Source organism: Spermophilus citellus (genome assembly GCF_964194105.1).
Source record: "Spermophilus citellus genome assembly, chromosome: 5".
Taxonomy (NCBI): domain Eukaryota; kingdom Metazoa; phylum Chordata; class Mammalia; order Rodentia; family Sciuridae; genus Spermophilus; species Spermophilus citellus.
Genome location: NC_138186.1, coordinates 89955080 through 89982947, shown reverse-complemented (window position 1 = coordinate 89982947; position 27868 = coordinate 89955080). Strand labels below are relative to the sequence as shown.

The window sequence follows — 27868 nt, the reverse complement described above, 5'->3', positions numbered from 1 at the left end:
GGGCGAGGCAGAAGGACTGCGCGCGCCTGCGCGACCGTGACACTCGCCACCCGCCGACCACAGCACCCCTGCGCAATTGACTCCCAGAGCGAGGGCGGGAGGAGGGGCGCTCCAGCCCCCCGCCCCCGCGCGCGGCCACGTGACGCCCGCGGAGGAGATTGGAGCTGCGGCGACGCGAGGCAGCAGAGTGGTGCAGCACCAGCGCTCGCGGCGGGACCTCCTCCTCCTTCTCCTCCTCCTCCTCCTCCTCCTCCTCCTCCTGGGAACCTTGACGACACCTTCTGCTGTGCCCAGCTCGTTGACTCCGCTGTCGCCGCGTCCCTACCGCAGCGGCGCCGGGAGGAGGAGGAGAGACGCAGCTGGGCCCCGCCGTTAGAAGGGTCCCCAGAGCCGCTCGCCCCCTCGGCCTTAGCCTCCGAGGTCAATCCTTTAGCGGGGTCTCCGCTTTTCTCCTGCCGCCTCCAGCTCCATCTTATCGCCTCGATGGGGCTTCTGGACTCGGAGCCAGGTAGTGTCCTGAACGTGGTGTCCACGGCGCTCAACGACACCGTGGAGTTCTACCGCTGGACCTGGTCCATCGCAGGTAAAAGCACTGTCTTCCCCATCTTCGTTTGGTCTTGCGGGCCGCTGCCTGTCTTGGCTCCTCCCTCTGAGCCGCCAGCCCAGATCTCAGAGCCGGGTCCCTGTTCCTGCAACCCCCACTACCCTGTGGCTGTTAGGGGTGCCCCAGATCAGCGCAGGTGCAGAGGCGCGGGCACTACGGTTGTGCATTGGTTAATCTGATCCGAACGTTAGGGCCTCCCCCACCCCCCTAACCCTCCCAGACGCTTGCTCGATTTTCTTCAGAGCTTCCACCATCTCTATCAGCTCCTCGGATGCGGGAGCTGACATTAGATGGAGCCTGTGCGTCCAAGAGCTCCTCGCAGGAACCGCCCCACCCTACACTCCCAAATCTCTCAAGCTCATCTCACAGTTCTGCCCTATACACAGCATTGTTTTAACCTTTAGGAATATTCGTGTGGAGAGAGGGCTGGAGAGGGAGGAGGGCTCCAACTGTAGCTCTTCTCTACTTCAGCCCTCCTGGTTGCTTTGACAACCCCTTGCAGATATTCTCTTCTATCTAGCTCATCCATTTATAGTATAACTTAGACTTAAAAGTAAAATAGCATTATTTGACTCTTTGAAGAGTGTTTCTGAGGCTTTTTCAGTAGCAAATCTATCTGAAGTGATTGTCTAGAATGGCTTTGCGCACTGCAGTGTTGTCAGGGGGAGGGGGAGGCCGAAACACCGGGAAGGAAATGAGTCTTTGGGAAGAGGGTCTCCACAGCAGCACCTAGAGGTTGTCCCAGACACATACATACACACGGTTTTCTTAGCAAACTTCCTTTAGCTGGTTAGCTTATTTGACAGAAGTGTCATTTGGTTAATTTCTGCTTTCCTAGCAGAAGCTATTGTGATAGTAGGCATTTTTCCATTTCACCGTTTCTTCATTCGCTTTGTTGCTTTTGGTATTAGAGCACTGACTTCTTAAAGTGTTTCTTTTCAGATCTCACTGGAGAAGTGAGCCATTTGGTGAGCTGTTGCAACTATAAATGGTTAAAAGGCAGGTTTTAATGGAGCTTTTCTTCTTGAAGTCTTTCTTCAATGTATTATCACATTGACCTTATGTTGTACCTGCCAAAACTGGGAAGGCAGACCCTTTCCTTCATCTATGTGATTTGGCTTCTTTTAACATTGCATCAAGGCTTCCCATTACACAGTTGAATATCAGACAAGCTCTTGGCAGGCAATTGGGCTTTGCATATTTGGAGTTAGACATTGTTGAGTTTCTCCGATATCCTTACAGCCAGACCACACCTAAGAGTTCTCATTCCCTTCCTATCCTGGAGCTTTCTCATCTCCTGAGACTCAGAAATAAAAATTGAGAACAAAGATAGGATACAGCTTTCTGTGATGGTTAATTCCTTTCTGTACTCATGGAAAGAAAGAGACCATGAGTGGAACAGGAAGTTTAGTGTACTCACCTGCTGAAAGCTTGCCACTGAGCTTTGGAGGGCATGTAGAATAATATAATATGGTGCACCAAAAGTGAGAAGTGGTAGCCACTGGAACACAGTGGGAGGTCAAAGGGAAGATATTTGTCACTGCTCTTAACTATCTACTTACGAAACATGAGACTGCTTCCTGGCCTTCTGTAATGAGCTACCTTGTGTAGGTATAGGTATTTTTTAACCAACAGAGAGGCTTAGTGGCTACAGTCTGTTCTACCTTGCTGCTGTGTACCAAGGAGCATTTTTTCAGGTTTAGGCAGAACATATGTCAAGCCCTTGGAGCCCCTGTCCTCCCACTCCCCTCCTTTCTCTGCTCTTGGTGTGCCTTTTGTGGGACCCCATCAGTGTTTTGATACCAAGGGCATTTCTGTTTGGCAAAATTTCATGAAAATATGGGTAAGGAGGCTTCAAAATAGAAAAGGAGGCTTCTTTTATGAGGTTGAAGAAAAATTGGTGAGTCAGATGTTTGGAAAGAGGGAAATAAAAATGGGCGGTAGAGAAAGATGGTCTTGAGAAATAGTGATGCGTGTGATGAAAGGATGCACGTTATTCAGGAGGATCAAGAAATGAGCAGGCCCCTGCCCTGGAGCGCCTCCTTCCGGACCATGGTTATGTGCTTCTTTCCCTTTTATTACCTCATTAAATGTCTCTCCATTGAGGTTTCTACCAAAGCTCAAATAAACTTATCTACTTTGCATTATCATAACAGGAATAATTACAGATTTATGGAGTACATTTGATGGTCCAAGAGATTTTTTTCCCTAGGGCAAACAGTTTCTGGAAAAATCTCATTTTCAGCTTTTATATCAAATACTGCTATTTAATAAAGCATATCAAAAGCAACATATAGAAACTGGGCATTTCAAAGGCATATATTTAGCAATACATGTGGTTGTTAACATGTTAACACTGAAAATGTTACTTTTAGTAAATCATTGACATTTTATACATTGGAGTTGAAACTTTGAGAGAACAGTTTTAGAAAACAATAAAAATAATTTTCCACTTCCTATATTATATGTTTAGATACTAGGATAAGGAAGTTAATGTTGGTTTACAGTAGAAAAAAGTGTAGACTGGTATGGAACTTTGTATCAGTTGATGGTATTGGAGAAGGCATTCTCATGACATTTTTTTTTCTATTCCTTTACTTTTATGAGTTCATTAAAATGATAGGACTGGTATCCTAGGCTCAAAGGTATATCTAACTAAGGAAAGTTATATATAAATTTTAATAAGTGAGGAATTTAAATATTTCCCATTTTACAAATACTTAAAAAGTTCTTGAATTCACTTTGGAAGGATTAGAAGGGAGAAGGGTGAGTGGTACAGAAGGAGGGAGGACTCTCATAAGATGATAACAAAACTTGGAAGCCAGGTTTATATTAGCATTCATTCTTTACATAGGTGCTTGCTATGTGCAGGCACAGTTCTAGGTTCTGGAGAGAGGTGGGGAACACTTGTCATTGTATGTCGAAGCATACAGTCATTCTGGTTCACTATCATTCACCTTTCCTAGATATCATTACTCTGACAGCCATGTGATCTGACAGAGTAAGGCCTAGCTGAGCCTGAAGAAGGTCAAAATTGTCTTCTCTAGGCTTCTTATTCACCACCACCTCAGTCTTGAGTTGTGGAAACAATAGACAGCCCTGTTTTTAGAATATTTATCAGTTATCCCACAGATTCCTTACCCCTGTTGGATTGAAAGGAACAATCAGAAGAAGTTTGCATGTGTAAACTAGGGCAGAGGGTATCAAAGACAAGGGGATCAGTGACTAAAACTAGGGAACCTGGGATTGTGTGTAAGGCTCAGTGAATTTTCCAGGTTTGATGTAGGAGGGGACGTTCAACTCTAATAAGATGGAATAAAAACAGATTTATCCTCCAGATCACTAGGCCTTGAGAAGCACATGTTTTAAATATTGTGTAGCATGTTTATTATATTAGCTTTATTTGTCACAGTATTATTGTCTAAAATAAGCTTTGTTTGACTACGCCTGGGAACCCAGTTACCATTTTTAATAATTCCTTGAGAAAGAGAGGTAAGTTCTAAACAGCTTACTAAAAACAAATTTGTGGAACATTACCCACTTCTAAGATGGTATTTCCCTTGGTCAGTGATTTCAGTGAGGTCTTATCTCATAACCAGCCACAATACCAATTTAGTTTTTTGGTGGTGGCTTTGGTTTTCTTCCTTCACCACAGTCTGAATTGAGATTGCAGACTCCTAGACTTGAATGACTAATGTGCTTATCTACTCTTCAACAGTAGCATAGATAGCAAAATATGCTATTGCCAGTGGAATTCTAGGAGGGTAAACAATGAAGATTCTAACTGGTGCCAGGACAGTTTATGCTGTTAAAATCTTTGGGTTCAGAAGGCAGAATTTTCAGAAGTGTTGCATACTTCAGACAATGCTTTTTGTGATCTGATGAGCCACAAAATGCTTGGTCAGTTTGTTTTATTTTCCCTCAGGTCACATGATAATGTCATCTGTGAATGATTTTACACTGTTAACATAAGTGTTATCCCTCATTGATTGAGCTACTTTTATTCTGAATCAGGTATATGTTAGCACACAGAGAAGAGTTGTATAGTATGTTTTTTCTCATCCTGCATGCCTCTTTCTTCCATCTCTATGAGGACATTATGCCTGTAACAAATCAAGGTGCTATAGTTTTATTTTCCCTCAGAATAAGAATGTATTAGAGTATATTATTTAACAACCATGTGGGTTTGGGCTTTTAGAAGACAGAAGGGAAGAAATACCTGGCTTTCAGAACCAGTTTTCAAATGAACTTTCTTAACTGGGTCATTTGGCATTCCCCTGCCCATAGTTCTGCTGCTCTTACCAGCTTGGGTAATTCACTGGCCCTTCAGCAAAATGTGTCCATGTCTACCTTTATGTGTCTCATTACACCATGGCCCTCACCTTTACTGATTTTTGCCCCCATTTACCTCTCTCCAGATACCCTTCATCCTTGCCTCATAAAACCATTTCTCTGATCATGGTAACCTGAAATAGTTGGTTCCCTTGAATGAGCACATTGTCTTTATTTATTGTTGTTAGCACATTATTTTAGACATAAGAGTTTGATTCATTGAGCCACATTTGTTCTTAAATAACAAAATCTGGTCAGTCTTATTCCCCAGTACCTTTCCTTTCCCTTCCTTCCTCTCTCCCCCATCTATTTGTTCTAGTCTTCTTATTTGCCTACTCTTATTATTTCAATTACTGTGCTTAAGTATATATACATATATATCTCTATATTAATAAATGCATTATGTAAAAAATAAAAAACCTGGGATTCATTGTGATATGTTCATATATGGACATGCACTACCCGCGCCCTCCTTTCCTTTCCTCTTTCAATCCCCCTTTTTTAACTCTGTTGATTTCCCTTCTATTTTCATGAGACCCCCCCACCCCCATCTCCTTTTCAATCCTCTATTTCTCTGTTGGTTCTGCAATTGAGAGAAAACATTTGACCTTGACTTTCTGAGTTTGGCTTATTTCACTTACCATGATGTTCTACAGTTCCATTCATTTTCCACTGAATGACATAATTCATTCTTCTTTGTAGATGAATAAAATGTCATTGTGTATTATACCACATTTTCTTTATCAGTTCATCTGTTGATGGACACTTAGGCTGGTTCCATAGCTTGGCTATTGTGGGTTATCCTGCTATAAACATTGGTGTGCATGTATCACTGTAGTATGCTGATTTTAGTTCTGATAACTATCAAGGAATGGGAAAGCTGAATCATAGGATGAATTCATTCTTAGTCTTTTAAGAAATCTCTGTAGTGCTTTTCATAGTGGTTGTGCTAATTTGAAGCCCCAAGAACAATGCACTAAGTTTATCTTTTTCCCCACATCCTTGCTGGCATTTATTATTTGTATTCTTGATGGTGGCCTTTCTGACTGGAGATGAAATCTCAGTGTACTTTTGATTTGCTTTTTCCTGATTGCTAAGGGTGTTGAGCATTTTTTTATGTGTCTGTTGGCCATTTGTAGTTCTTGTTTTGACATGTGTGTTTAGTTAATTTGCCCGTTCACTGATTGGTTATTTGTTGAACACATTGATTTTAGAAGTTACTTGTTCATTTGCTTGTGCCATTCCTCTTGTGGCTCTAGTTCTGAACTCTTTACACACCTTCATTATAATTTACTCCTTCACTTCTATATATTTTTCTTCCCAACATATACCCCTTCATCCAGCATAATTTTGCATGGTGATATTTTGTGGTTGCTAAATGCTAATAAAATTTTAGACCCCTGTAAGAACAAGTTGTTTTTTTTTTTTAATGATCGCTATCAGCTGTCAGTCATAAATTCAATTGATGTTGACTAAATCTAATGAATGGTTGAACCATTAAGTCATTTAGTACCACAAAGCATATAAAATCAGATATGATTATTCCTTTCTCTTCATTTTCTATACAGAAGCATTGTGATTTGTGTGGAAGTGAGGAGGGCAGCATGGTGTAGTCAATGGAAAGACTCTGGACTGAGGTTTAGATGGCCCAAGCTTTAGTGGTGGGGCTGCTGCTAATTAGCTGTAAAAGTTTGGACAAGTCCCTTTGCTTCTCCAATCTTTAACTTTTTCATCTGTAAATTAATAGGGTTGAATAGATCATCTCTAAGGTCCTGCCTGGCTCTAAAGTTCTGGATGTAGATGTCATTTCTTTGTTCTTTAAATAGGCAAAGCGATTTCAGGTGAACGCTTTGATCAGAAATTCAAAAGCTTCATTCATAATTTTCAACAACGGTCTGTTATCAGACTTCCCAAATAGTAAGAATAACAGATTTTTATTTAGTTCTTTTTGCTTTCTCTTATTGTTGCACCTGCTTTGAAACAGCACTTGTTGCTACATCACTATACCTGTCATCTCAATATTGCTTGAATTACCAAGAGTTAACTGTTCTGTCAAAACCAGGAACAATAACAGGAAAGTATAAAGTTGTCTCAATTGACATGCAACATTTATTATTTGACAGACAACTTCTGAGGTTGGCTTATTATGTGGTCTTGGGCAAGTTACTAATGTTTCTTTGGGTCTCCTACCTGTACCATAAGAGATTTGAACTGATAATCCTTAAAGCCACTCTATCGAATTTTCATACTTCCTAAAACAAACGTTGTCAATGTAAACTAAATCTTAACTTTATTTTTTTATAAAAATGTAAATTTTTAAAAATGTTTTAGTTGTAGTTGGACATAATACCTTTATTTTATTTTTATGTGGTACTGAGGATTGAACCCAGGGCCTTGCATGTATTAGGGAGTGCTCTACTGCTGAGCCACAACTCCAGCCCCCCCAAAATGTTAAATTTTATTATGGATCATTACCAAAAGTTTTCAACTATAGGCACTTTATATTTTATTATTTCTAATTTAAGTTTGAAAATGTGGCTCAAAATTTTTGTAAAATTTCTTAAAATATATGTTTTTACAGTAAGGAGAAAACAGAATAAATTATTTTTATATAAGTATGTTCCTTAATTAATCAATATATCAATTTCTTAAATCCACTATCATTTTTTTTCATGGAATATTTTCATTCTTAAAACATCTTAGTATGGCACTTTATGATTACAGATTTATTATTAGAATGTAAGTCTTGTGATTGCAGTACAAATATATTAATCTCCTGAAGGAATCTCTGACTCACTGTTGGATGTAATCACATAAAAGCCTTTGTGATTTTGAAATGGAGCATTTGAAGGAATAAGTTTTTCTCTTTTCATTTTTATTTATCAAATTAAAATTTGGGCAGAGATGTATATTGAAGAATTTCATATTTTATACTCATGTTTGTAGCAGCATTTCACAGTATTCAAGAGGTAGAAAAATTGAAATGTCCTTTGATGAATGAAGAGTAAAACAATGTGATATATATATATATATATATATATATATATATATATACACACACACACACACACACACACACACAAACTATATTCCATTTATGTATGATGTAACAAAATGCATTTTACTGTCATGTATAACTAATTAGAACAAATAAAAAGGGATAAAAACGTTACCTAATACAGAATTGCTAGAAACTGATTTTGTCAATCTGATAAATCATTTTGTCCCAACCATCCATATAGATAGATGCTCACTTACTTTCATCATCTGCAAATTGAAAAAAACAATTAAACTTTATTGAAATGTAAAAAAAGGAAAGAAATTTTGACATATGCCACAATGTACATAAATTTTGTGGACATTACGCTGAGTGAAATCAATTGATCACAAGAAGATAAATAATGTGTTATTTTACTTACATGGGCTTTCTTAGATAGTTAAATTCATAGAAACCAGAGAATAAAATAGTGGTTGCCAGGGCTGAAGAGACAGAGAACTGAACTGGGGAATTGTTTAATGGATATGAAGTTTCAATTTTGTAAGACAAAAAAACTCTTGAGATTGCACAACATTTAAATATACTTAATACGACTAGAATGTATACTTAGGAAATGATTAAGATGGTAAATTTTGCTATTTACCACAATTAAAAAAGAATTCCACATATTGTACAATTAATATAATAGAACTTCTATAAATGATCTTTCTTCATGGTCAGTGGCAAGATAGTTGTTTTTTTTTTTTTTCTTTTCATCTTAAAATGGCTCTTTAAAGAGAATCCAAGGTGTTGACTTAAAAAAAACCCCACATGACTAGAAAATAGCAAACAACAAGGAAGACAGCTTTGGCATTGTATTTTGCTTAACAGTTTTACAGCAGCCCTGGGAGACAGGCCTGAAATAATGTTAGTTTCCTATGTTTAGGTGTCCCTGAGACTGATAGATGTTAAATATTTGAAAATGATTGCGTGGTTTCTAGCCCAGTACTCTTGTCTTTCCTTCATACTAGCCAAACAGGAAGCAGCTAGGCCTCTGACCTGTACAGCTACCTTAGTATATTTTTTCTTATGTTGCTACCTTATTTAATAGTCCTTTTAGAATACTAAATATGAACAAAGTTATACCAACAGATAAAAGGACATCTAAAATGCTCAGAAGTGCAGGATGGCTGGAGGTCAGATAAAGGTAAAAACTGATGTTTAAATTAATTTATACTATGTATATGAATATACATTATAAAATATAAGAAGTGATATTTAGTTTGAGAAGATAAAATTCACTTCCATGTGATAAAGTAGTAGAATCATAAAAAATTGTATTCATGTCCGGTGTACGCTTATAATCCCAGCTACTTGGGAGGCTGATACAGGAGAATTGCAAATTCAAGGCAAGCCTCAGCAACTTAGCAAAACCTTGTCTCAAAATAAAAACAAAAAAATAAAAAGGGCTAGGGGTATCGCACAGTGGTAGAGCACCCCTTGGTTCAATCTCCAGTACTGGAGTGGAGGGAGTATATTCAAAGTGAATTTTGAAAGTATTTTCCCACAGCATGAAACAAGACCTAGAAAATATGATTAATTAGTGAAAGGACAATAAATTCAGGACTGACAATATCTCACCCAATAAATATTCAACTTATGGAACTGCTAAAGACAAGAGATTTTAACTAAAGCTCTCATTCTCTCTTCCTGTCCACTTCAGACACATATATACAATTGGTATCGTAAGTCTTTTATTTAAATAAAGGGAAACAGCATTTCAATTTTCTTAAAGCTTTGAGATAGGTGACAGCACTGAATTCATGTTTGGACTTGGAACTTCCATATTATTACCAGGAGAAGCCTCAAAAATGTGGAAACAGGGAAGGGAAACTGCTTACCTGCCATTCTCATCTTGGCTTTCAGAATATGAGACATAATTCTTCAAATTTCTTTCTAGATATGTATTTCTCCTATTCTCATGTTTCCCTTTCCACTGTGAGTTGGCTTTAACAAATGTCCCTGTCCCCTTTTAATCATGATTCAGTTGCTCTCTGCACAAGGTGAAGCTCACTGCCATCTGTGAAACTTCTTTGATAGGCCTATTATAGACTATATGTCGCTGTAGTAATACATTTTGTACATCTTATATTTAGTCTTCCTAGCATCCCTTCAAGTTAAGTATTATTTAACCATCCATAGATGAAGAAATAGACCGCTAGAAAGTCACAGAGCTAGGATAGAACCATGAACTTTCTCCTTCCTAAAACAATTAACCTGTTTATAATGCAGCACAGCCCACCTATTTACTCCTCATGAGTAATACTCAGTATTTTGGTGCTTTCTAGGTGCCATGCACATTATACCGTACTTTATATTTGTTACCATGTCTAATCATCATATCCTCTGAGGTTGGTACTGTTAATAGCCCCATTTTCCAGGTGAGTAGACTGAAAAATGGATCTTATCCACCTTAATAACTTAACTTTCCCAAGTTAAAACTCATAGTAAGCAACCTTCAGGTTGAATCATGCGCAGATTCATTCTCCTCTTTGTTGCTATCTTTCAATTCCATTTTACTTTCTATTGGACATTTTATATTTTTTCTCTGTTTTTGCCTTTTTATGATCTCTGTTCAAGCAAGCTTGCAACCAGAATTCTTTTTTTTTTTTTTTTTTTTTTTTTTTTGTGGTGCTGGGGATTGAATGCAGGGCCTTGTGCATGTGAGGCAAGCACTCTTCCAACTGAGCTATATCCCCAGTCCTTCCTGCAACCAGAATTCTTATTTCCTCTGCTTTTAACCCTTTTCTCCATTCTTTTATTCTTGGGTGACTATTACACAGCTAACATCTTTGCAGTCTTGTTCTGTTGAGCGAATTTAACATTGAACTCTTCTCAGGCTGTGAGTTCCCTCCTACCTCAGGCATCTACTTGACTCTCCCTTGCTTATCAAAGTTTCCCTTCCCTCCCTTCTGACCATCCCACTCTGACCTCTTTTGTCAGTTTTTAGCCTACCTTCTGCCTCATCCACTTCTGCATTCCACAAAAGCTATTCTTTCCTTAACCAATCCACCTAGGTGCTTTTCCATCCTCTTTCCAGAGTATGTGGAGGTTAGAACAGAAATTTCCCCTGCTAAGTAGAAAGGCTGTCAGACTGTCCTTGACCTACCATACTCAGAATCAGTGCTTTTATTTCTAAAGTATGTCTCAGCTTGTTACTGGTCCTATTTTGTCCAGTATTTGAAAGTGCTTCTTCATTAGTTCTGTCTTTTTCAACTCACTGGTATACATGTTCTTCCTTGGCCTGAGGAATATGTCTAGCATCACATTTTAGATCAAAACCCAGAAGAAGTCTTAGGTGGTATATAGTTTACTCCCTGTCATAGAAATAAGATCTTTCTCAGACTCTTGTTTACAACAGTTGTCTGTATTTTTCATTAAATTCTTCTTATTATTTATTTATTTTTATTTTTTATTTTTTGACAAAAAAGAGGAGTACTCTTATATACCAGGCATTGTTATAAAGATACAACAGGGAATGAAGACTGTGGCCTTGACCATCATAACATTTGTAATGCATAGAGAAAGGGATTGACTGGTTCCTTAAGAAAAAGACAGCTTTCCTGTGAGGCACCTTTGATATACAATGCGACATTTTACTACTAATGGGTCAACTTTATTTTTGTGTAATCAGTAAAATCAAATGAACTTTTAATAGTACCCCTTTAAAAGGAGTTGATTTAGAGAGAAAGGGAGAAAGCATGGGGGTAAAAAAATATGGTGGAATGAAGTTGACATCATTAGCCTAAGTATATGTATGAAGACACAAATGGTGTGACTCTACTTTGTGTACAACCAGAGATATGAAAAGTTGTGTTCTATATGTGTAATATGAATTATAATGCATTCTGCTGTCATATATAACAAATTAGAATAAAAAATATTTTTTTTAAAAAAAGGAGTTGATTCATAACTATTGGCTTTAACTTATTAAAGAAGAATGGAGAGTTTTGGAGAGTACTATATAGTACATACTTCTTGATGCCCGAATATACTTCTGAAGCTGCTTAGTACCTAGTGAGTATTAGACTTGTTTTTTTCTTTTGTTACTGGTAGATTAAACAGATATAAATGCTGTTAGGAAAAAAAGGTGGCTGATTTATTCAGGTAGAATCTGATTACATGATATATAATGTAGGCTCATATTCTTGAATCGGCTAGAGCAGTTCTTCTTAGATTTTGATATGTAAATTATCTTGCAGTCTGATTAAAATAAGGATTCTGGCTGAGTAGTTCTGGGATGAGGCCTGGAATTCTGTATTTATTTGAAGCTTCCAAGTGATAATTTAACTACTGATACAAGAACTACACTTTCATTAGCAAGAGAATGGAGTATTCTTAGTTTCTTTTGCCATCTAGTTTTATGTGCTATTAGGAAAAAAGAAAAAATTTAAATGTGCTGAAGTTGTTAATTTAAAAAACAAAAGATGTGATGTATTTTTATTGAATATTTAATTGTACTTAGCAGGGACTTTGTATAATGCCTAGAACCATGTTATATTGATCAGTAACTGTGGACCATTTTACCTGAATCAGAAGGGCAGTGATTTGGATAAACCTGTGGTCACCCCCATTTACATAAGACAAAATGGTGGCCCAGAGAGTTCAGGTTCATAGCCACAGGACTAGATGCAGAGCTAGAATCTAGTTCTTAATTCAATTCTTGTCCCTTGCCCTTGTACCAAGCTGCTTTTGCTCCTAGTGACTTCCTGAGCTATCATGTAAGATTATTTCCTACTGCAACATGTGTTCCTTCTTTTTAATTTTTCTAGTATTTTAATTCTATATTATAACTCTTCTTGTATATTCTAATTTTTTAAAATTTATTAAAATTAAATTAGTGAATTTTTCTTTTGGGCCATGATAGTAAATTTTACTAGATTAGACTTCTTTGAGAGAAAAGCGCATTTTGACAGTGAAAATCCTAGATTACCAAAAGCTTGAAAAGATACCAGTTTTTCCCAAAAAAGTAGGCCTATTTGTCACTTTTAAGGAAGTTGCTTTAATATACAAAGGTAATTTATTGTATGAATTACAGTTGCTTGTATATAAGTAGAAGTTACTAGGACTACTTAAAAACCATTTGATTACAAGTATTTGATTCTTTATTAAAATATAACATTTTATATTATCTTTTAAAGAGAAGTATTAAAAACAGTCATTGTACATAATTAAAAATTCAATTTGTGAGAATTTTTGTGTTTTATGACCAAGTCATAAATTTTTTGTCATTTTAGTGTATAAATTATGAAGTGTTCTGTCTTCTCAGTGTAAACTCTTCAAAGTTCAAATACTGATTTAGTTGTTTAATTTGGTTTAGCTCTTCACATTGACTCGCTCCTGAGGTTTATTCAGCTGATAGGTCAAGATTCTAATGCTGGTAGTCCAATTTGAGAGTTCATGTTCAAAGACCTAGAAAAGTCTATAGATCAGGAGGAAGTGGTGCAGGAGATATAGGGGGTGTGCCCTTGAAGGGGCAAGGTTCACATTATTCCTGACTTGAGCACCCAGTGTGAGGGAGAGAAAAGGTAAGGTGCAGAAGGAGGGAAGGAGGGAGGGAGGGGTGTCCATGATGGGCTGGGAACTCTACATACTTTATTTCATTTAATCTTCACATATCAACCCTCATTAAAATGGAAAAAGTGGAGAACAGTTGATTCCCTCCCTGTAGATCCCATTGCCTGCCCTGTCCTTTTGGAAGCTTCTTGCTGACCTGGTCTCTGAAACATCCTTTCCCCTCTTCCTGCCTCTCTGGCTGATTTGCTGTCGTTTTCACCCCCTCTCCCCATCAAGGGTCCCCATGTTTAATCTTTTCCATTTTTATTCTTTCCCTCTGTGTGCTCTTTACCTGTGACCTCAAACTCTGGTACAGTTTCGTGGCCAATAACTCCTTTCTAGGTGTGCTGCCCTGGCAGTTCCTTTGCAGCTCCAGAGCCTGATGATACCACCTCCTCCTAGGTGTCCCAGGAGTACCTTAAACAAGACATGTGTAACATTCACCTGGTCATTTCCTCCAAGATCTGCTTCTCTTCTGTTGTACTCTTGTCCTGAATCATGACTTCCCCATCTGTGCTAGGTCGGAAATCTGAGAGTAATCCTAAACTTTTACTTTCACCTGTCACACCTGTAATAGCGAGACTCTAGATTTGACCCTTGTAATATCCATACCTGCCTGCCCTGTCCATCACCACTGCAGTCCCTGTGTCATCTCCTGCATAATAGTGGTCTCTGTATCTGCCCTGCCTATCGCAATCACCATAGTAGATCATGGTGTTGGGCCCCGCCTGCAGAGATATTGATTCATTTAATCTGGGGTGGGGCCTGGGAACCTATATTTTAACAAGCATGCACATTTTATGTGTGCAATCTAGCAAAGACAAGCATTTGGGAACCATACATCTGATTGGTCTCCCTGCCTCTTGACACATCCCCTTTCCCTCCAGTCTCTCACTGCCTCTACATGATCTTTTAAAAGCCAAAACAAAGCACATATCTCTCTATGATCCATGTGATGAAATCCAGCCTCCTGGAATTCTTACAACCTGTAGGTTGTGAGACCTTCAAAAGGATCACTGACGCTACTTCCCTTGTGGATACCTTCTGTTCCAAAATAAATGTTTTATTTTTTGTTTCTGGGCTGCTTTTATACATTCTGTTCTCTGTGGTATTCAGATATTCCATTTGAGAATCCCTTGTCATTCTACTGATGGAACTTGTGTAATTTTCTCTAATTTTGCCCACTGAAAAAAAGACCTTTCTTCCTATCTGGTGGCAAATGTCTCTTGAGAAAAAGTTCAAATATCTGCTCTTGAAGCCTGTCTTGTCCTCTTTCCTGTGCTACCATGTACTTAAAACATTCCTCAGATAGTCATTCTGTTGCATCGCTGTTGAGTTATCACATCTGTCTCTTCCTATGATGGATAATGAACTTTAAAAGGCCAAGAACAAAGTAACTTGCCCCAAACCACTTAGCTCTGAAGGGATAGAGCTGTCTGACTTCACTGCTCTGTGATCTTAAGATACAAATCAGATTAGAAATAGAAATGTGTTGGTGGAGGGCATTGAAGGAAAGTCCCATTTCAGGTGGACCAGTTTGTCCACATCTTTTATAAACATTATAATATTCATAGAGTAAATTAACTCCTTTTAGGAGACACTTTGCCATTTCTGACAAATACAGTTGTGTAACTATTATGTGACCTTTTAATATAGATAAAATTATGATTGCTGACCAAATGAATGTTTGTAAACAGATCAGTTTAACATGTGTGTCGTATGCTTTTTATGAAACAGTCAAATTATTCTCAGTGGAAACTATTTCCTGAGAGAGAGTTAACCCTTAAGGATTTGGAAGAGTAAAAGACAATATTTCTTAGTAATTTTCATTATTTTTATTATTTTTATTATGTCTTTTATTTTGGAAGTTGATATGTTGTAATATTTGGCTTTTGTTTACTTAAATTTAATTTACAGTTAGGATGGGGAACCTACTACCAAAGAAGACAATTCCTTCTACATATGAAAGGAAAGATCCAGTGATTTGAAATTTATTACTGTATGATTCTCACTGGTACCAGTTCTGTCCTCTGAAAGTAGATTATAATTTTTGTTTGTTTCAAGGCTTAGGGGACCTGTCATTGTATGGCACTGTCCTTTTGTTGTTGTTGTTTTTTGCTTTTTTAAAAAAATATTTTTATTATTGATGGATCTTTATTTTATTTATATACTTATTTATTTATTTACATGTGGTGCTGGGAATCAAACCTGATGCCCCACACATTTTAGACATGCACTCTACCATTGAGCCACAACCCCAGCCCAGGCATTGCCTTTTTAACCCAAAAATACATAGCAGTCATGTAGGACATGTGAATCTCATCAGAAACACTAAAGGAAATATTCGAGTAAGCACAGAAAAACACGTATGACTTGTATAATAACATGTAAAGACTTGGGGAAAATTCATGCAAATATTTGGATGGGCATTGTTACATTTGTGGTTTCGTGCTGAGAATTACTCCCATGTCCATAGTAATTGTAGGAGGTGGAATTTTTGAGAGTTCTCTGACTCTTGTGAACTGAAGGGCTACTTGAAGAAGGGTATGGTGTCACATGTAGCATTTTATAGGCTGAAAACGGATTTGTTAAGTGGTTGCTGAATGAATAAATGGCTTGCGTTGATGAGCAAAGCAGTCCAGGCATTGCTTTTTCTCCATGGAGTAAGCAATGGTGTAAAGGGCACTGAGCCATATAGCGTGACATACTCACCAAATACTGGGATGCAGTGTTTGAGGTTCAAGTTGTGCTGCCACAGAAGAGGGTCAGAGAGGTGTTACAGGAAAGGGTTGCTGGACACTGAAGAAACTGTAAGAATTCAGTGTATATACTGCTGGATTTGACAGGAGGGATAGAACCTAAAGGACTACTGTGAAAAAATTATCCATTCTTTATTTTTTTAAATCCAGTAAATGTTTAGGCTCCTTGATAGGCCTTGCAACACAGAACAAAGGTCCCAGCCCCTGTCTTTAGAGAGGTTACAGCTTGAAGGAGGGTCTCAGGGTAACGTGGTGAGTGCCATAATGGAACAGAAGCACGTGTGGGTTCCTTGTCAGTGTAGAATGGATCCCTAACTAAGGAAAATTTACTTTCTATAATTTTTCTCACCTTAAAGTCATTTTTCTTCCTACTTACTGTTTTTAGAGTTAAATGGAACTGAAAGGAAGATCTAGTTTGTTACTGTTTAAATTGTGGTCCATGGATAGTGGCATAGCCTCAGTTAGAGCTTCCCAGAAAATATACTCTCTTAGAAATGTGCTGCCTCCCAGACCTACTGTATCAGAACCTGCATTTCAACTCTTCTTTGTAGATGATTCTTTGTCTCATTTAAGCTAGAGAAGCACCAGTCTAACCGCTTCAGTGTTTGTAGATGAAGGAGAGGAAGAGCGATTGCATCCCTAAGGTCCTACCTACACTCAGTAGCAGGGCCAGTGTTAGAACCCAGCCAGTCTGCCCACTGGTAGTGCCTTTTCCTGTCTATTCCCCGCCCGCCACGTCTCACCTTTCTACTCTTCTGTTGGCCTCCCTTAACATTTCTTATTGTAAGATCTTCAGCTTCTCACTCATGCTCTATCCTTCTCTTTGGAAGTTCTCTCTCTATTTCTCTGATGAATGAGAGGATGATACAGTGTGCGGCACCAATATAAAAAAGGTAGAATATTTTTATCTACCCTTAATTCCTGGAAAAATTTTAAACCTGTTTCTCTATTTTTTTTTCCTACTTGCTGCTCAGAACTTTCTTTGTCAATAGGACTCCTCTGTGTAGTAAAGGTGAGAAATAATCCATGATGTTAGAAAGTAATATCTCCTTACAGATTAATTTATCTCCCTTCCTTTGTTACCCACATTATACCATTAGTAGTACTTTTGCTGTTCGCATCAGTCTGTTTGAAAGCAGTACTTGCCTTAGTGTTTGTGGAAAAGACACCACAGCAGTTCCTGCTCTAGGGACCCAAACCAGGGCATTTAGACATTATGAGTTTGTCTAATTCAACAGAGACCTATGCAGATAGACAGTCTGTGTTTTATGGGGGGGCTTAGGCATGGGAACATATGGCCATAGAAGGATAATTAGCATAGAAGGATAAAATAGTATTTAAAAAGTGAATAATCACAGAAGGGTCATAGTGGCCTTTTGACAGAAGCCACTACACCACCTTTTAAGTCATTTTCTCCTTGTGAGGTGTGTTCTCTCTCCTGTCTTTCAGAGACTTCAGTTCATTTTGAACTCTGGAGTGGGTTTGATGTGAGTGATACAGCCAAGACTCCCTGGGTAGTAGACTCCTTCGTGAACTTTGTCTTTCATCATCTTTTCAGCTCAGGCTCTTCTCCTGTATTTTAATGAACTTTGTTATTCAAGTTCTCTATAAAACTTAATGTATAACATAAAGCAATCAATGATTTTCAAAAGCTACTGCAGAAATCAGTCTTGTTTCTTGGGTTTTTATACCAGGTATTTTCACTGGGACTCAAAAGACAGGGACATGTTTTTTGGTCAAACTAGGAAATTAAGGTGAAACATTTTAATTCCTAAAAGTTTTATTTTGTAAAGCACGTATGGTTTAGTGGATTCTGTTATGTGTTCTCTCTGTAGATAAACGTGTGGAAGATTGGCCTCTGATGCAGTCCCCATGGCCTACACTAAGCATAAGCACTCTTTATCTCCTGTTCGTGTGGTTGGGTCCAAAGTGGATGAAGGACCGGGAGCCATTTCAGATGCGCTTAGTGCTCATTCTCTATAATTTTGGGATGGTTTTGCTTAACCTTTTCATCTTCAGAGAGGTAGGTTTATTAAGATCATTCTATAATAATTCTTCAGAATTATAGAGAATTAAGAAATGAGACTGCATAAAGCCATCATTGAAATCTTGTACCTCAAGGTAGCTACTCTACAAGTAAATTTTTTTACACTTAGAAAAATGTTGGACAATAAAATATTAAACATGAAGTACAGGACAGTGGTTTAAAATGGAACTTCGAACCAGAGAATTAATTCTAAGCTTTCTGTTTGTTATTAACAGTTCTGACACTGGAAGTTGTTTAACCCCCTTCTTTTGGCTCCTCTGTTTCTAACATGAACAAAATACTTCCCTTTTGGGGTTAGTATCAGAGTTAAGTGAGATACCTTTTCATAGTGTTTGATACATGTTAGGTACTCAGTAAATATTTACTTAAATTATTATTCATTAGTTTCAGGTTTTGTAACTGATCAAAATAGATATAAGTACCAACTTGAAGTTCAGTCCTATCATATAATGTATTTTGGGTTAGAACTGAAATGTGTTACCTGGAATACAACTGTTCCTACTAATCATTTTGTACATTTGTGGGCATCAGCAAATTCTCCATGAACTTTTGAAAGGAAATCCTGAAAACTGATTGACACGTTTGTTTTTTTATAAAGTTGCAAGAGTGTAAGGAATTTGTTTCCTAAAAGACTCATGAAACTCTGTTATCCCGGAGAACTGACTAGTGATGCTACAACAACAAACAGTAATTCTTCTACAAAAAAAGAATCTTTCTTCATTGTCAGTTTAGCCTACAGAGTCTCAGCTTCATAAACACTTTCATTTGGTTTACTTGGATACTTTTACCTAATTTGTTAGCTGCAAACAAACAGATCCAGGATAGAAACCCATTAAGACAGGACCACGCTTGGATCCAAGTGTTGGCTTTAAAACTTCTTAATATTACAAAGTAGATAGAGTTGATGTTTCAGTCTACATTCAGGTTACATTTCTTTTTTTAACTTAAACTGCAGTATTTAATATAATTTAGATTTTTAAAGAAAATGTTGCTTTTAAATTAATTTGATAAGTTATATATCAGATTTTTAATTTTTTTATTTGTAGTTAAATTTTTTAGTATTTTTTAAAACTTATTTTTTATTTATATATGACAGCAGAATGTATTACAATTCTTATTACACATATAGAACACACTTGTTCATATCTCTGGTTGTATACACAGTATATTCACACCAATTTGTGTCTTCATACCTGTACTATAATGTACTTCATACCTGTACTATAATGATCATCACATTCTACCATCATTAATAACCCCATGCCCTCTCCCTTTCCCTCCAACCCCTTTGCCCTATCTAGAGTTCATCTGTTCCTCAAATTTTTTATTTTTGTTGCTGAATCCACTAAAACTTTCCTTCAAATATTATTTCATTTTTTCCAGTTATTCATGGGATCATATAATGCAGGATATAGCTATATTTGCCAGACTGTGGATTATTCTAATAACGTTAATGAAGTCAGGGTAAGTACATTAAAAATACTTAAAATTAATAAAAGTGGCTTAGTTTCATAGGCCCTCATCAGTGAAAAATGTACTGTGGCTTGGTAGAGAAATTAGACTGGGTGCTAAGTCAATAATGCTATGCTTTTACTTACAAGCACATAATTGAAAATTGGTTTTCATACCTCTAGTATGTTTTTTTTTTTTTTTAATTTGGTTGCATGAGAGTGAATAAGAATTGGATTACTAGACTGCAGTATTAAAAAAGGAAAAAAGGTACCATTTTATGTAAAGATATTTTAGATTTTAGTTATTTTTGATTAAGAATTAGAAACTCATAAAGAGAGCCTGATTCATTTGTTAAAAAGTCTGAGGAAAAGAAAATGTTTTATGAACTATATAGTATTTAGGAAAACAAGCACAACACAATTTATACAGATGTGAATTCATTTTTTATTACATCTGTAGAAAAATAAACCACTAGTAATATGTTATATTTTATTTTTCAATAATCTACATTAATCAAATTACTATTTAACTTAAGTGGGAGAAACAACAAATTATTAAGTATTTAATGAACTGTTTTATATACTGTGGCTTATATGAAAAATTACATATAACATAAAATGTATATAGCATCTGTTTTCTGTTTTACCTTATATGTAATATATATAGAAATAGTATATAACCTATAGTAGCTTCCTTTAAGAAAAGCAGCTTTCTGTCATGGGAGTTTGGACAACATAAACCTCAATATTCACGAAGACTCAAGACCAAATTGCTTTAATGTGCAATTTATGTTCATATATTACCATTTTAGTCCATATATTCATTTCCTTAGTAAAAGGCTTATGGATTAATAAAAAATCACCCCTTTGGTTGTCATGTGGTTTTACTCATTCAGAAAATACATGCTAAGCATCCCCTGTATGCAGATTCTGTGGGGGGCACTGGGACCACATGTGGAGACAGGTGAGGTCTCTCCCTTAGTGGAGCTGGCAGTCTAGTGAGGGTAGGGAAGCTGACAGTCAGCATGTAAATAAGTGGTTAAAAGAAAAGAAGACTTGTGATGTAGCTGAGAATTTCCTGGCCAGGAAAAAATTCCTTCTGATAACCACATTACCAGATGCTGTCCTCAGTAGACAGCTACCATTGAGGTGGCAATGTCTGGCTTTTTCCTGGAAGTACACTTGGCAAAACCCTTTAAGTGGCATGACTTATAAATATTTTTAGGATAGAGTTTCAAAATTACCACTCTTAATTGTGAACCTGCCCTCCTGACATGCATTAACTTCAGTTCTTAAAAATAAAATGGCCATTGTGAGAATTGTAATATGGGAGAAAGAACCTGAGATTTGCACAGATTGCATTGTGAATCTTTCCCCTACTGCTCTCCTCTAGTGTTTGGGTACAGTATAATGAATATTTTACTCATTTTTATATACCTTGTTATGTAGCCAAGAAGTATTACTTTTCACTTTGGTGTAATCAGAGATACCTAATGCAGTTTATAAACTAAGGAAAATAATTATTTATTATTTTGTGGCAAATTTAGAGACCCATATCAAGGAAAAATAAGACATTATTTCCTCCTGAAGTTCACTATGTCATAATGATTATAGTTACTTTAAAGTACTACCATAATCATGAATAGTAAATGTAGCATTGCTATGAGCAGAGCATGTCAAGCCTATTTTAACCAATTTTATCATTTTCCACAATATGTTCAAGCCAATTCAATAAATTCTCAGTCTATAATCACAAGATATTTTTAATGGACCTTTCTCTTTCCTCTTTCCCTACATTTTAAAGTTGTTATTTTGGGGCCGTGGTTATAATTCAGTGGTAAAGCAGTGTGCTTGTATGTGCCAGGCCCTAGGTTTGATCCTTAGCACCAGAAAAAGGAAAAAACTAAAACAGAACCCACACATATACACATACAAAAGCAAAAAAAAAAAAAAAAAAACAACAAACACCATGACATCCACTAGATACAATTCTAAAATTTCTAAGCCTATTTATGAATCAATCTGTCAAGCCTCTAACACAAAAGTTTATCAATTTTAGTTATGTTCTACAAAAAGGTCATTGTGGTTATCATTATAGAATTTTTCTAAAATGTTTTAAAACTTGTATACAGAGGTCACCTCTTACCGGATCTTTAATCTCAGCCCATAATGTAATCTTTCCACACCATCTGGTGTCTTAATTAGAGCCTAGGAAAAAACATGCAAGCAGGGTTATATTTATAACCTAGGAAATATTTGGTTTTGGTTTTTCACTTCACTTTATCATTTTTAAGATTTTACTATCTTATAAGAAGCCGCCATGATTGGATACTTTCTTTGTTGTACATATTAAAATGAGAGAGCCACAATACAATAGACACTAGTATGGCCCTATGTATAAACGTGACTATACAACCAATGTGATCCTGCAATCTATACACGTGGAAAAATAAGATTAAGATTACGTACCCCATTTGAATCAAATGTATGATATGTCAAGATTATTGTAATGTTTTGAGCAACTAATAAAAAATTAAAAAAAAAATGAGAGAGCCAGACACTGACAGAGACCAATTGGTGCATAAACTTACTGCAGGTTTATTGGGAGTGTAGCAGATGCTATGTAAAATACCTAAGGGTCTTTACAAAGTAAACATCTCAGTTTCTCTACCAAGTTGAAAAGCATAGCAGTGTGAATATGTTTACAGCTCTATATTCAGCAGTTTAACACTGTGTGATGATACCTAGTTGTATAAATTATTTCATGCCTTGTACATGTGGTGTAATATATTTGAAGTTTATTTGCATTGAATTGAAACCCACACAATAGTGTCATTTGTTGTTTACAACATGCTTTTCCTTTCTTTTTACAGATAGCTGCTGCTTTGTGGTGGTACTTTGTATCTAAAGGAGTTGAGTATTTGGACACAGTGTTTTTTATCCTAAGGAAGAAAAACAATCAGGTTTCTTTCCTTCATGTGTATCACCACTGTACCATGTTTACCTTGTGGTGGATTGGAATTAAATGGGTGGCAGGGGGACAAGGTGAGCATTTTCAGGAGTAGATCTTCATGTGTTAAGTGATGTATAAATATGTTGGGTGGAAAGTACCAAGAACTGGTGATTTTATCTGGCATATCATTTCACTACCTTGAATCGTTAGTCATCTCTGTGTTCATTTTTTTTTTAAATGGAAGAAAGTAAAGCTATAGTTTCTTATCTGTGACTATTTGACACCTAAAGATTTATCCTAGGGATGAGCCTAAAACAAGCCTGAATTCAGAAAATAATATTTTGATGTGGAACAGTTCTAGTAGTTCTGATCCTAAAGACACCAAAACAGAATTCTTAGTCTGACGATTTCATCTGCAAAACAAGCCCATCACTCATTCTTGCTCTAATGTAGGCCTTAAATGACCTTTTTGGTTATTATTTAAGTGAAATTTTAATATGGCCTCCTTAATGCTAAAGAGGATATGAATTTAGTTTGGTGGAGATCTGTTTCCAGTCTTTGCAAATGCCTGGAATGTAAAGATAATTCACATCTTTAAACTGGAAAGAGAGCATTTCTCTAATGAGGACCATGGTACAAGTCGCTGTAGTACAGTTCACCTTGCAGCTCTCTTTCCATGACCGCATGGAGATTGGCAACTTAGAAGTTCATACTTATAATTTATTGTTGGGGGGGCCCATTTAATAAAATAATACAGTTTAAGTCCAGCTTTGTTATTTAAAAAGAAAATTAGTAACTGCACTGAGCCCATAAGTCACTGATATAGTTAATATTTTGAAAAGAAAGAATGCCATTGATTTAGACCAACTGGAATATCTTTGTAGAGTTAAATAAACTAAACAGTTTATTCAATGTGTGTAGTGCTGTCATGTTTAAAATTATATAGAAACCTAAGACATACTATTTTGTTGTTGAGATGTAAATTGGCACATCTAAAGACAACAAAATGGAACAGTTATAAGCCCACATAAACTTTTATATGTACCATAACCTTTTATTTAACTGAGAATATTAGAATTAAAAGGACTAAAGGCAATAGTGTTGTGTCAGGACTTTCAAAAGAGGTAAGTTTTAACTGGAGTACCTCTTTAAAAGTCCTTTGCATCTGAGCAGCACATATTTTCCTTTATATGATAAAAACTTAAATCTAAACTTTAAAAATGTCTACCTTAATTTGAGATAAGGACTTTTTGTTAGTATTACTTTGTCTTTTAATCCTTGGCTGTCCCCAAAAATTAAATGTTAGAAAATAACGTGGAATCATTTATTTTTTTATCTCAATGGTTTATTGTCTAGTAACATTTTCTGTATCTTGGAATTACCTTTTATTTCCTATAGCGTTTTTCGGAGCCCAGATGAATTCCTTCATCCATGTGATTATGTACTCATACTATGGGTTAACCGCCTTTGGCCCGTGGATTCAGAAGTATCTTTGGTGGAAACGATACCTAACCATGTTGCAGCTGGTGAGTTAAATACTTTTACAGTTTCTTCTGCTGAAATACTTAACTGAGTTTGAATATTATTCATTGTAAAGTGCTAAGTCATCTTAGGCAATTTGCTATTGTAAAATTAACTTCATCCTCTAGCTGTAGTATTGAGACTGCTTGTTTCTAACCTACCTATTCATAGGTTTATTGGCCATGGCTACTACTTGCCTATTTTATAGAGTCCTCAAAGGCTCCATCTAGCACTTATCCTCTAAGAGAAACATTCTTTAAAAATACCTGTGAAATGGATGGTTAAAGATCTTAGTATACCACAATGTACATAAATTCATGTATGACTAGAAAAGTTATAGTATTTTTTTTCCTTGAGTAATTTTTATTTTTATTTTTTTGGTTTGGAGGATTGAACCCAGGCACCTAACCACTGAGCAACATACCCATCCTTTTTTATATTTTATGTAGAGACAGGATCTAAGTTTCTTAGGGCCTCAGTAAGTTGCTGAGGTTGGCTTTAAACTTGCAAACTTCCTGCCTCAGCCTCCCAAGCCGCTGGGGTTATAGACATGCACCACCACACCTTGCTCTTAAGTGACTTTTTATTTTTTAATTTTTTTTTTTTTTTTTTTAGTTCTGGTTGGACACAATACCTTTATTTTATTTATTTATTTTTATGTGGTACTGAGGATCGAACTCAGCGTCTTGCACGTGCGTTGTACCACTAAGCCACAATCCCAGCCCTTGAATGACTTTTTAATTTAAAAATTTATTATCTCACTTCATCTTGTCCTGCTTAAATTTTCATATTTTAAATATATATATATATATATATATATATATATATATATATATATATATATATATTTAGTTGTAGATGACACAATACTTTTATTTTGTTTTAGTTCTACATGGTGTTGGGGATTTAACTTAGTGCCTCACACATGCAAGGCAATAGCTCTACCACTGAGCTACAATCCCAACTCCAAATTGTCTTATTTTTATACCACTTTTTAGTTCTTGTTAACAAATCTCTTATACTTTGAATGTAAAATTGTAAGGAAGACACAGAGCCAAGGAATGGAATAAGAACCAGGGAACACCTCTTAATTCTCTTAAAATCCTATCTTTAGAGAACAGAGACAGGCATTTCAAATGCTAGTCTTCAGAAGAGTTTTCAGCACTTTCCCAGTAGGACTTCTTATAGCATCTGAGTACACGCATAGAGCATCATCCAGAGCTTCGCACTGGCCTATAATCAAACTAAGAACCCAAACCAAAGTGGTAGTTAATCTCCAAGCTTTAGAATTTATTATAATTTGCTTTAATCATAGAGTGTACATAATTTTATCAGTGGAATCACATTTTGGAAACATTACCATCTCTACTTTAAGTTGCTAAACGGCTACCTAACCAAACAGGAAGCGCAACCTTTGGGGAATGCTGGGTGTAAAGAATTCATGTGTAACCAAAACGCTACAGGAAGCTTCCTCGAGTTTTTGTGTAAGCTGTTTATACAGTTTGTATAGTTCATTTTTCTCAGCAATTTGTAAATTGTCTTGAGAAAATGAAGAGATGACCAAAATCATGTGAAGTATTTTATCTATTTGGCTGGAGCCTGGCCCTGCTCTCCTTGAGTAATGCCAGACTCAGTTCACGCCCTTTTACACACCCTTTTTCTGTAGTGCAGGTTCTAAGAATCATTATGAAACCAAAAGTTTGTAAAATTTGGATTTTTGCCATGGGAAACTAGAAAAGGTTGTTTGATTGATACAAATTTCTGGCTTATGTGGAATAAATTATTTTAATAATATTTAACATAACAGTATTGGTCATGCTGTTCTTAAGAAGCCATACCAGCCCATTCCAACTAGAATGTTCAATTTGTATTTCCAAGCCAGAAGTTCTCATAACAGTTAATTAAGTTAATCTTATAAAAAGTTAATACCATAGAATTTCTAACTCTTACGTCACAAACCACTCACCTATTAATATACCAGAAATCAAAATTATTTTAAGGATCTAAGTTTTGGCTTTTCTCTTTTGAAGAACTATTAAAATGAAGTTAATTCTTTTCATGTTTACTTCAGGTAATACCAAATTTTATCAGAACATTCGATTTTAAAGAATAGTGTTCATGGGGCTGGGGATGTGGCTCAAGCGGTAGCGCGCTCGCCTGGCATGCGTGCGGCCCGGGTTCGATCCTCAGCACCACATACCAACAAAGATGTTGTGTCCGCCGAAAACTGAAAAATAAATATTGAAATTCTCTCTCTCTCTCTCACACACACACTCTCTCTCTCTCTCTCTCAAAAAAGTCTTCATTCTTAAAAAAAAATAAAAATAAAAAAGAATAGTGTTCATATAGATAGAAATTTTTTCTTTCTACTCTGTAAGAGATAAATGATGAGCCATTTGATAAGTTCATTTTTCAAATAGACGTTCCTGCTTGCTGATGCTTTGGCAGACAAAAGTCAGTCTGAAATGTGGGGGGAACAAAGAGCCTCTGATACTACAGCTTCACTCTTTTAGGCCATTGATTTCCTCTTATAAGATAACATTATTCAACAAATATTCAAATAATCCAAACACTGCAGTCTTTGGCAAGAACTCAGGAATCATCCTTGAACAAGGCAGAACCCCACCTTCTGGAATTATATTCCGATGGAAAGGTAGACAGTAAAGAAGTCAGCAGAGACAGAAGACAGCTTCAGATGGTTACCATTCTTCTCTAAACACACACACACACACACACACACACACACACACACACACCCTGTGGGTAACAGGATTTAGAGACCTTAGGCTGAGGAGATGGTATTTGAACTATAATTTGAATGAGATGGAACTACAGTACTATTAAACATTTTGAGAAGTGTGGAATATTTGGGCCAATAGTAGCTACGTAGAAAATTCTGATGTTGTTGTTAAAAGTTGTTTACCATTCAGATTAAATACATCGCTCACTGTTTTTGCTTTTCAGGTTCAGTTCCATGTGACCATTGGGCACACAGCTCTGTCTCTTTACACTGACTGCCCCTTCCCCAAATGGATGCACTGGGCTCTAATTGCCTATGCAATCAGCTTCATATTTCTCTTTCTCAACTTCTACGTTCGGACATACAATGAACCTAAGAAACAAAAAGCTGGAAAAACAACCATGAATGGTATTTCAGCAAATGGTGTGAACAAATCAGAAAAGCAGCTAGTGACAGAAAATGGAAAAAATCAGAAAAATGGAAAAGCAAAAGGAGAGTAAATTGAACTGGGCCTTAACTGTTGTTGACAGTGAGGAGAATCTAATGTCATATAAAATTTCAGGGAAAACAGAAGCAAAGGAGAGTCGGGGGTGGGGAGAAAAGGCAAATGTACTTTATGTACTAGTAATCTTTAGACTGAGTAAAGTGTTAAATACAATACCCGGATGTTTTATTTATGAAGTTTTTATTTTAAACCTCCTTTTTTATTAGCCTTGATGTTGTCCAGACCAAAGCAGTCCTAATGTGACTTTGGACACTCTCCCTCTGTTCACATCCACTTGTCTAAGGAGGGAAATTTTCTTGTATCCGACATTCATTCGTCCTTCAGTCTGAATTTTAGACAATCACAGAGTTTTTATAAAATTTT

At 36.5% G+C, this 27868-nt stretch overlaps 1 protein-coding gene across 1 annotated transcript; it reads left to right on the top strand.

Annotated features, from left to right (window-relative positions):
• The first annotated feature begins 243 nt into the window (after positions 1–243).
• ELOVL4 (ELOVL fatty acid elongase 4) lies at positions 244–27868 on the top strand. The gene is made up of 6 exons (XM_081296221.1): positions 244–583; positions 18124–18311; positions 19719–19799; positions 22660–22831; positions 24138–24265; positions 27225–27868. Exons 1-6 carry the CDS (start codon positions 484–486, stop codon positions 27498–27500), a joined length of 945 nt encoding a protein of 314 aa, XP_081152347.1. The 5' UTR covers positions 244–483; the 3' UTR covers positions 27501–27868.

Bases quoted from the DNA above. Each gene is read 5' to 3' on its own strand.
- ELOVL4 (XM_081296221.1), top strand. From the start codon at position 484: ATGGGGCTTCTGGACTCGGAGCCAGGTAGTGTCCTGAACGTGGTGTCC. The intron at 584-18,123 runs GTAAAAGCACTG...TTCTCTCTGTAG, and splicing joins CTGGACCTGGTCCATCGCAG to ATAAACGTGTGGAAGATTGG. The intron at 24,266-27,224 runs GTGAGTTAAATA...TTTGCTTTTCAG, and splicing joins ACCTAACCATGTTGCAGCTG to GTTCAGTTCCATGTGACCAT.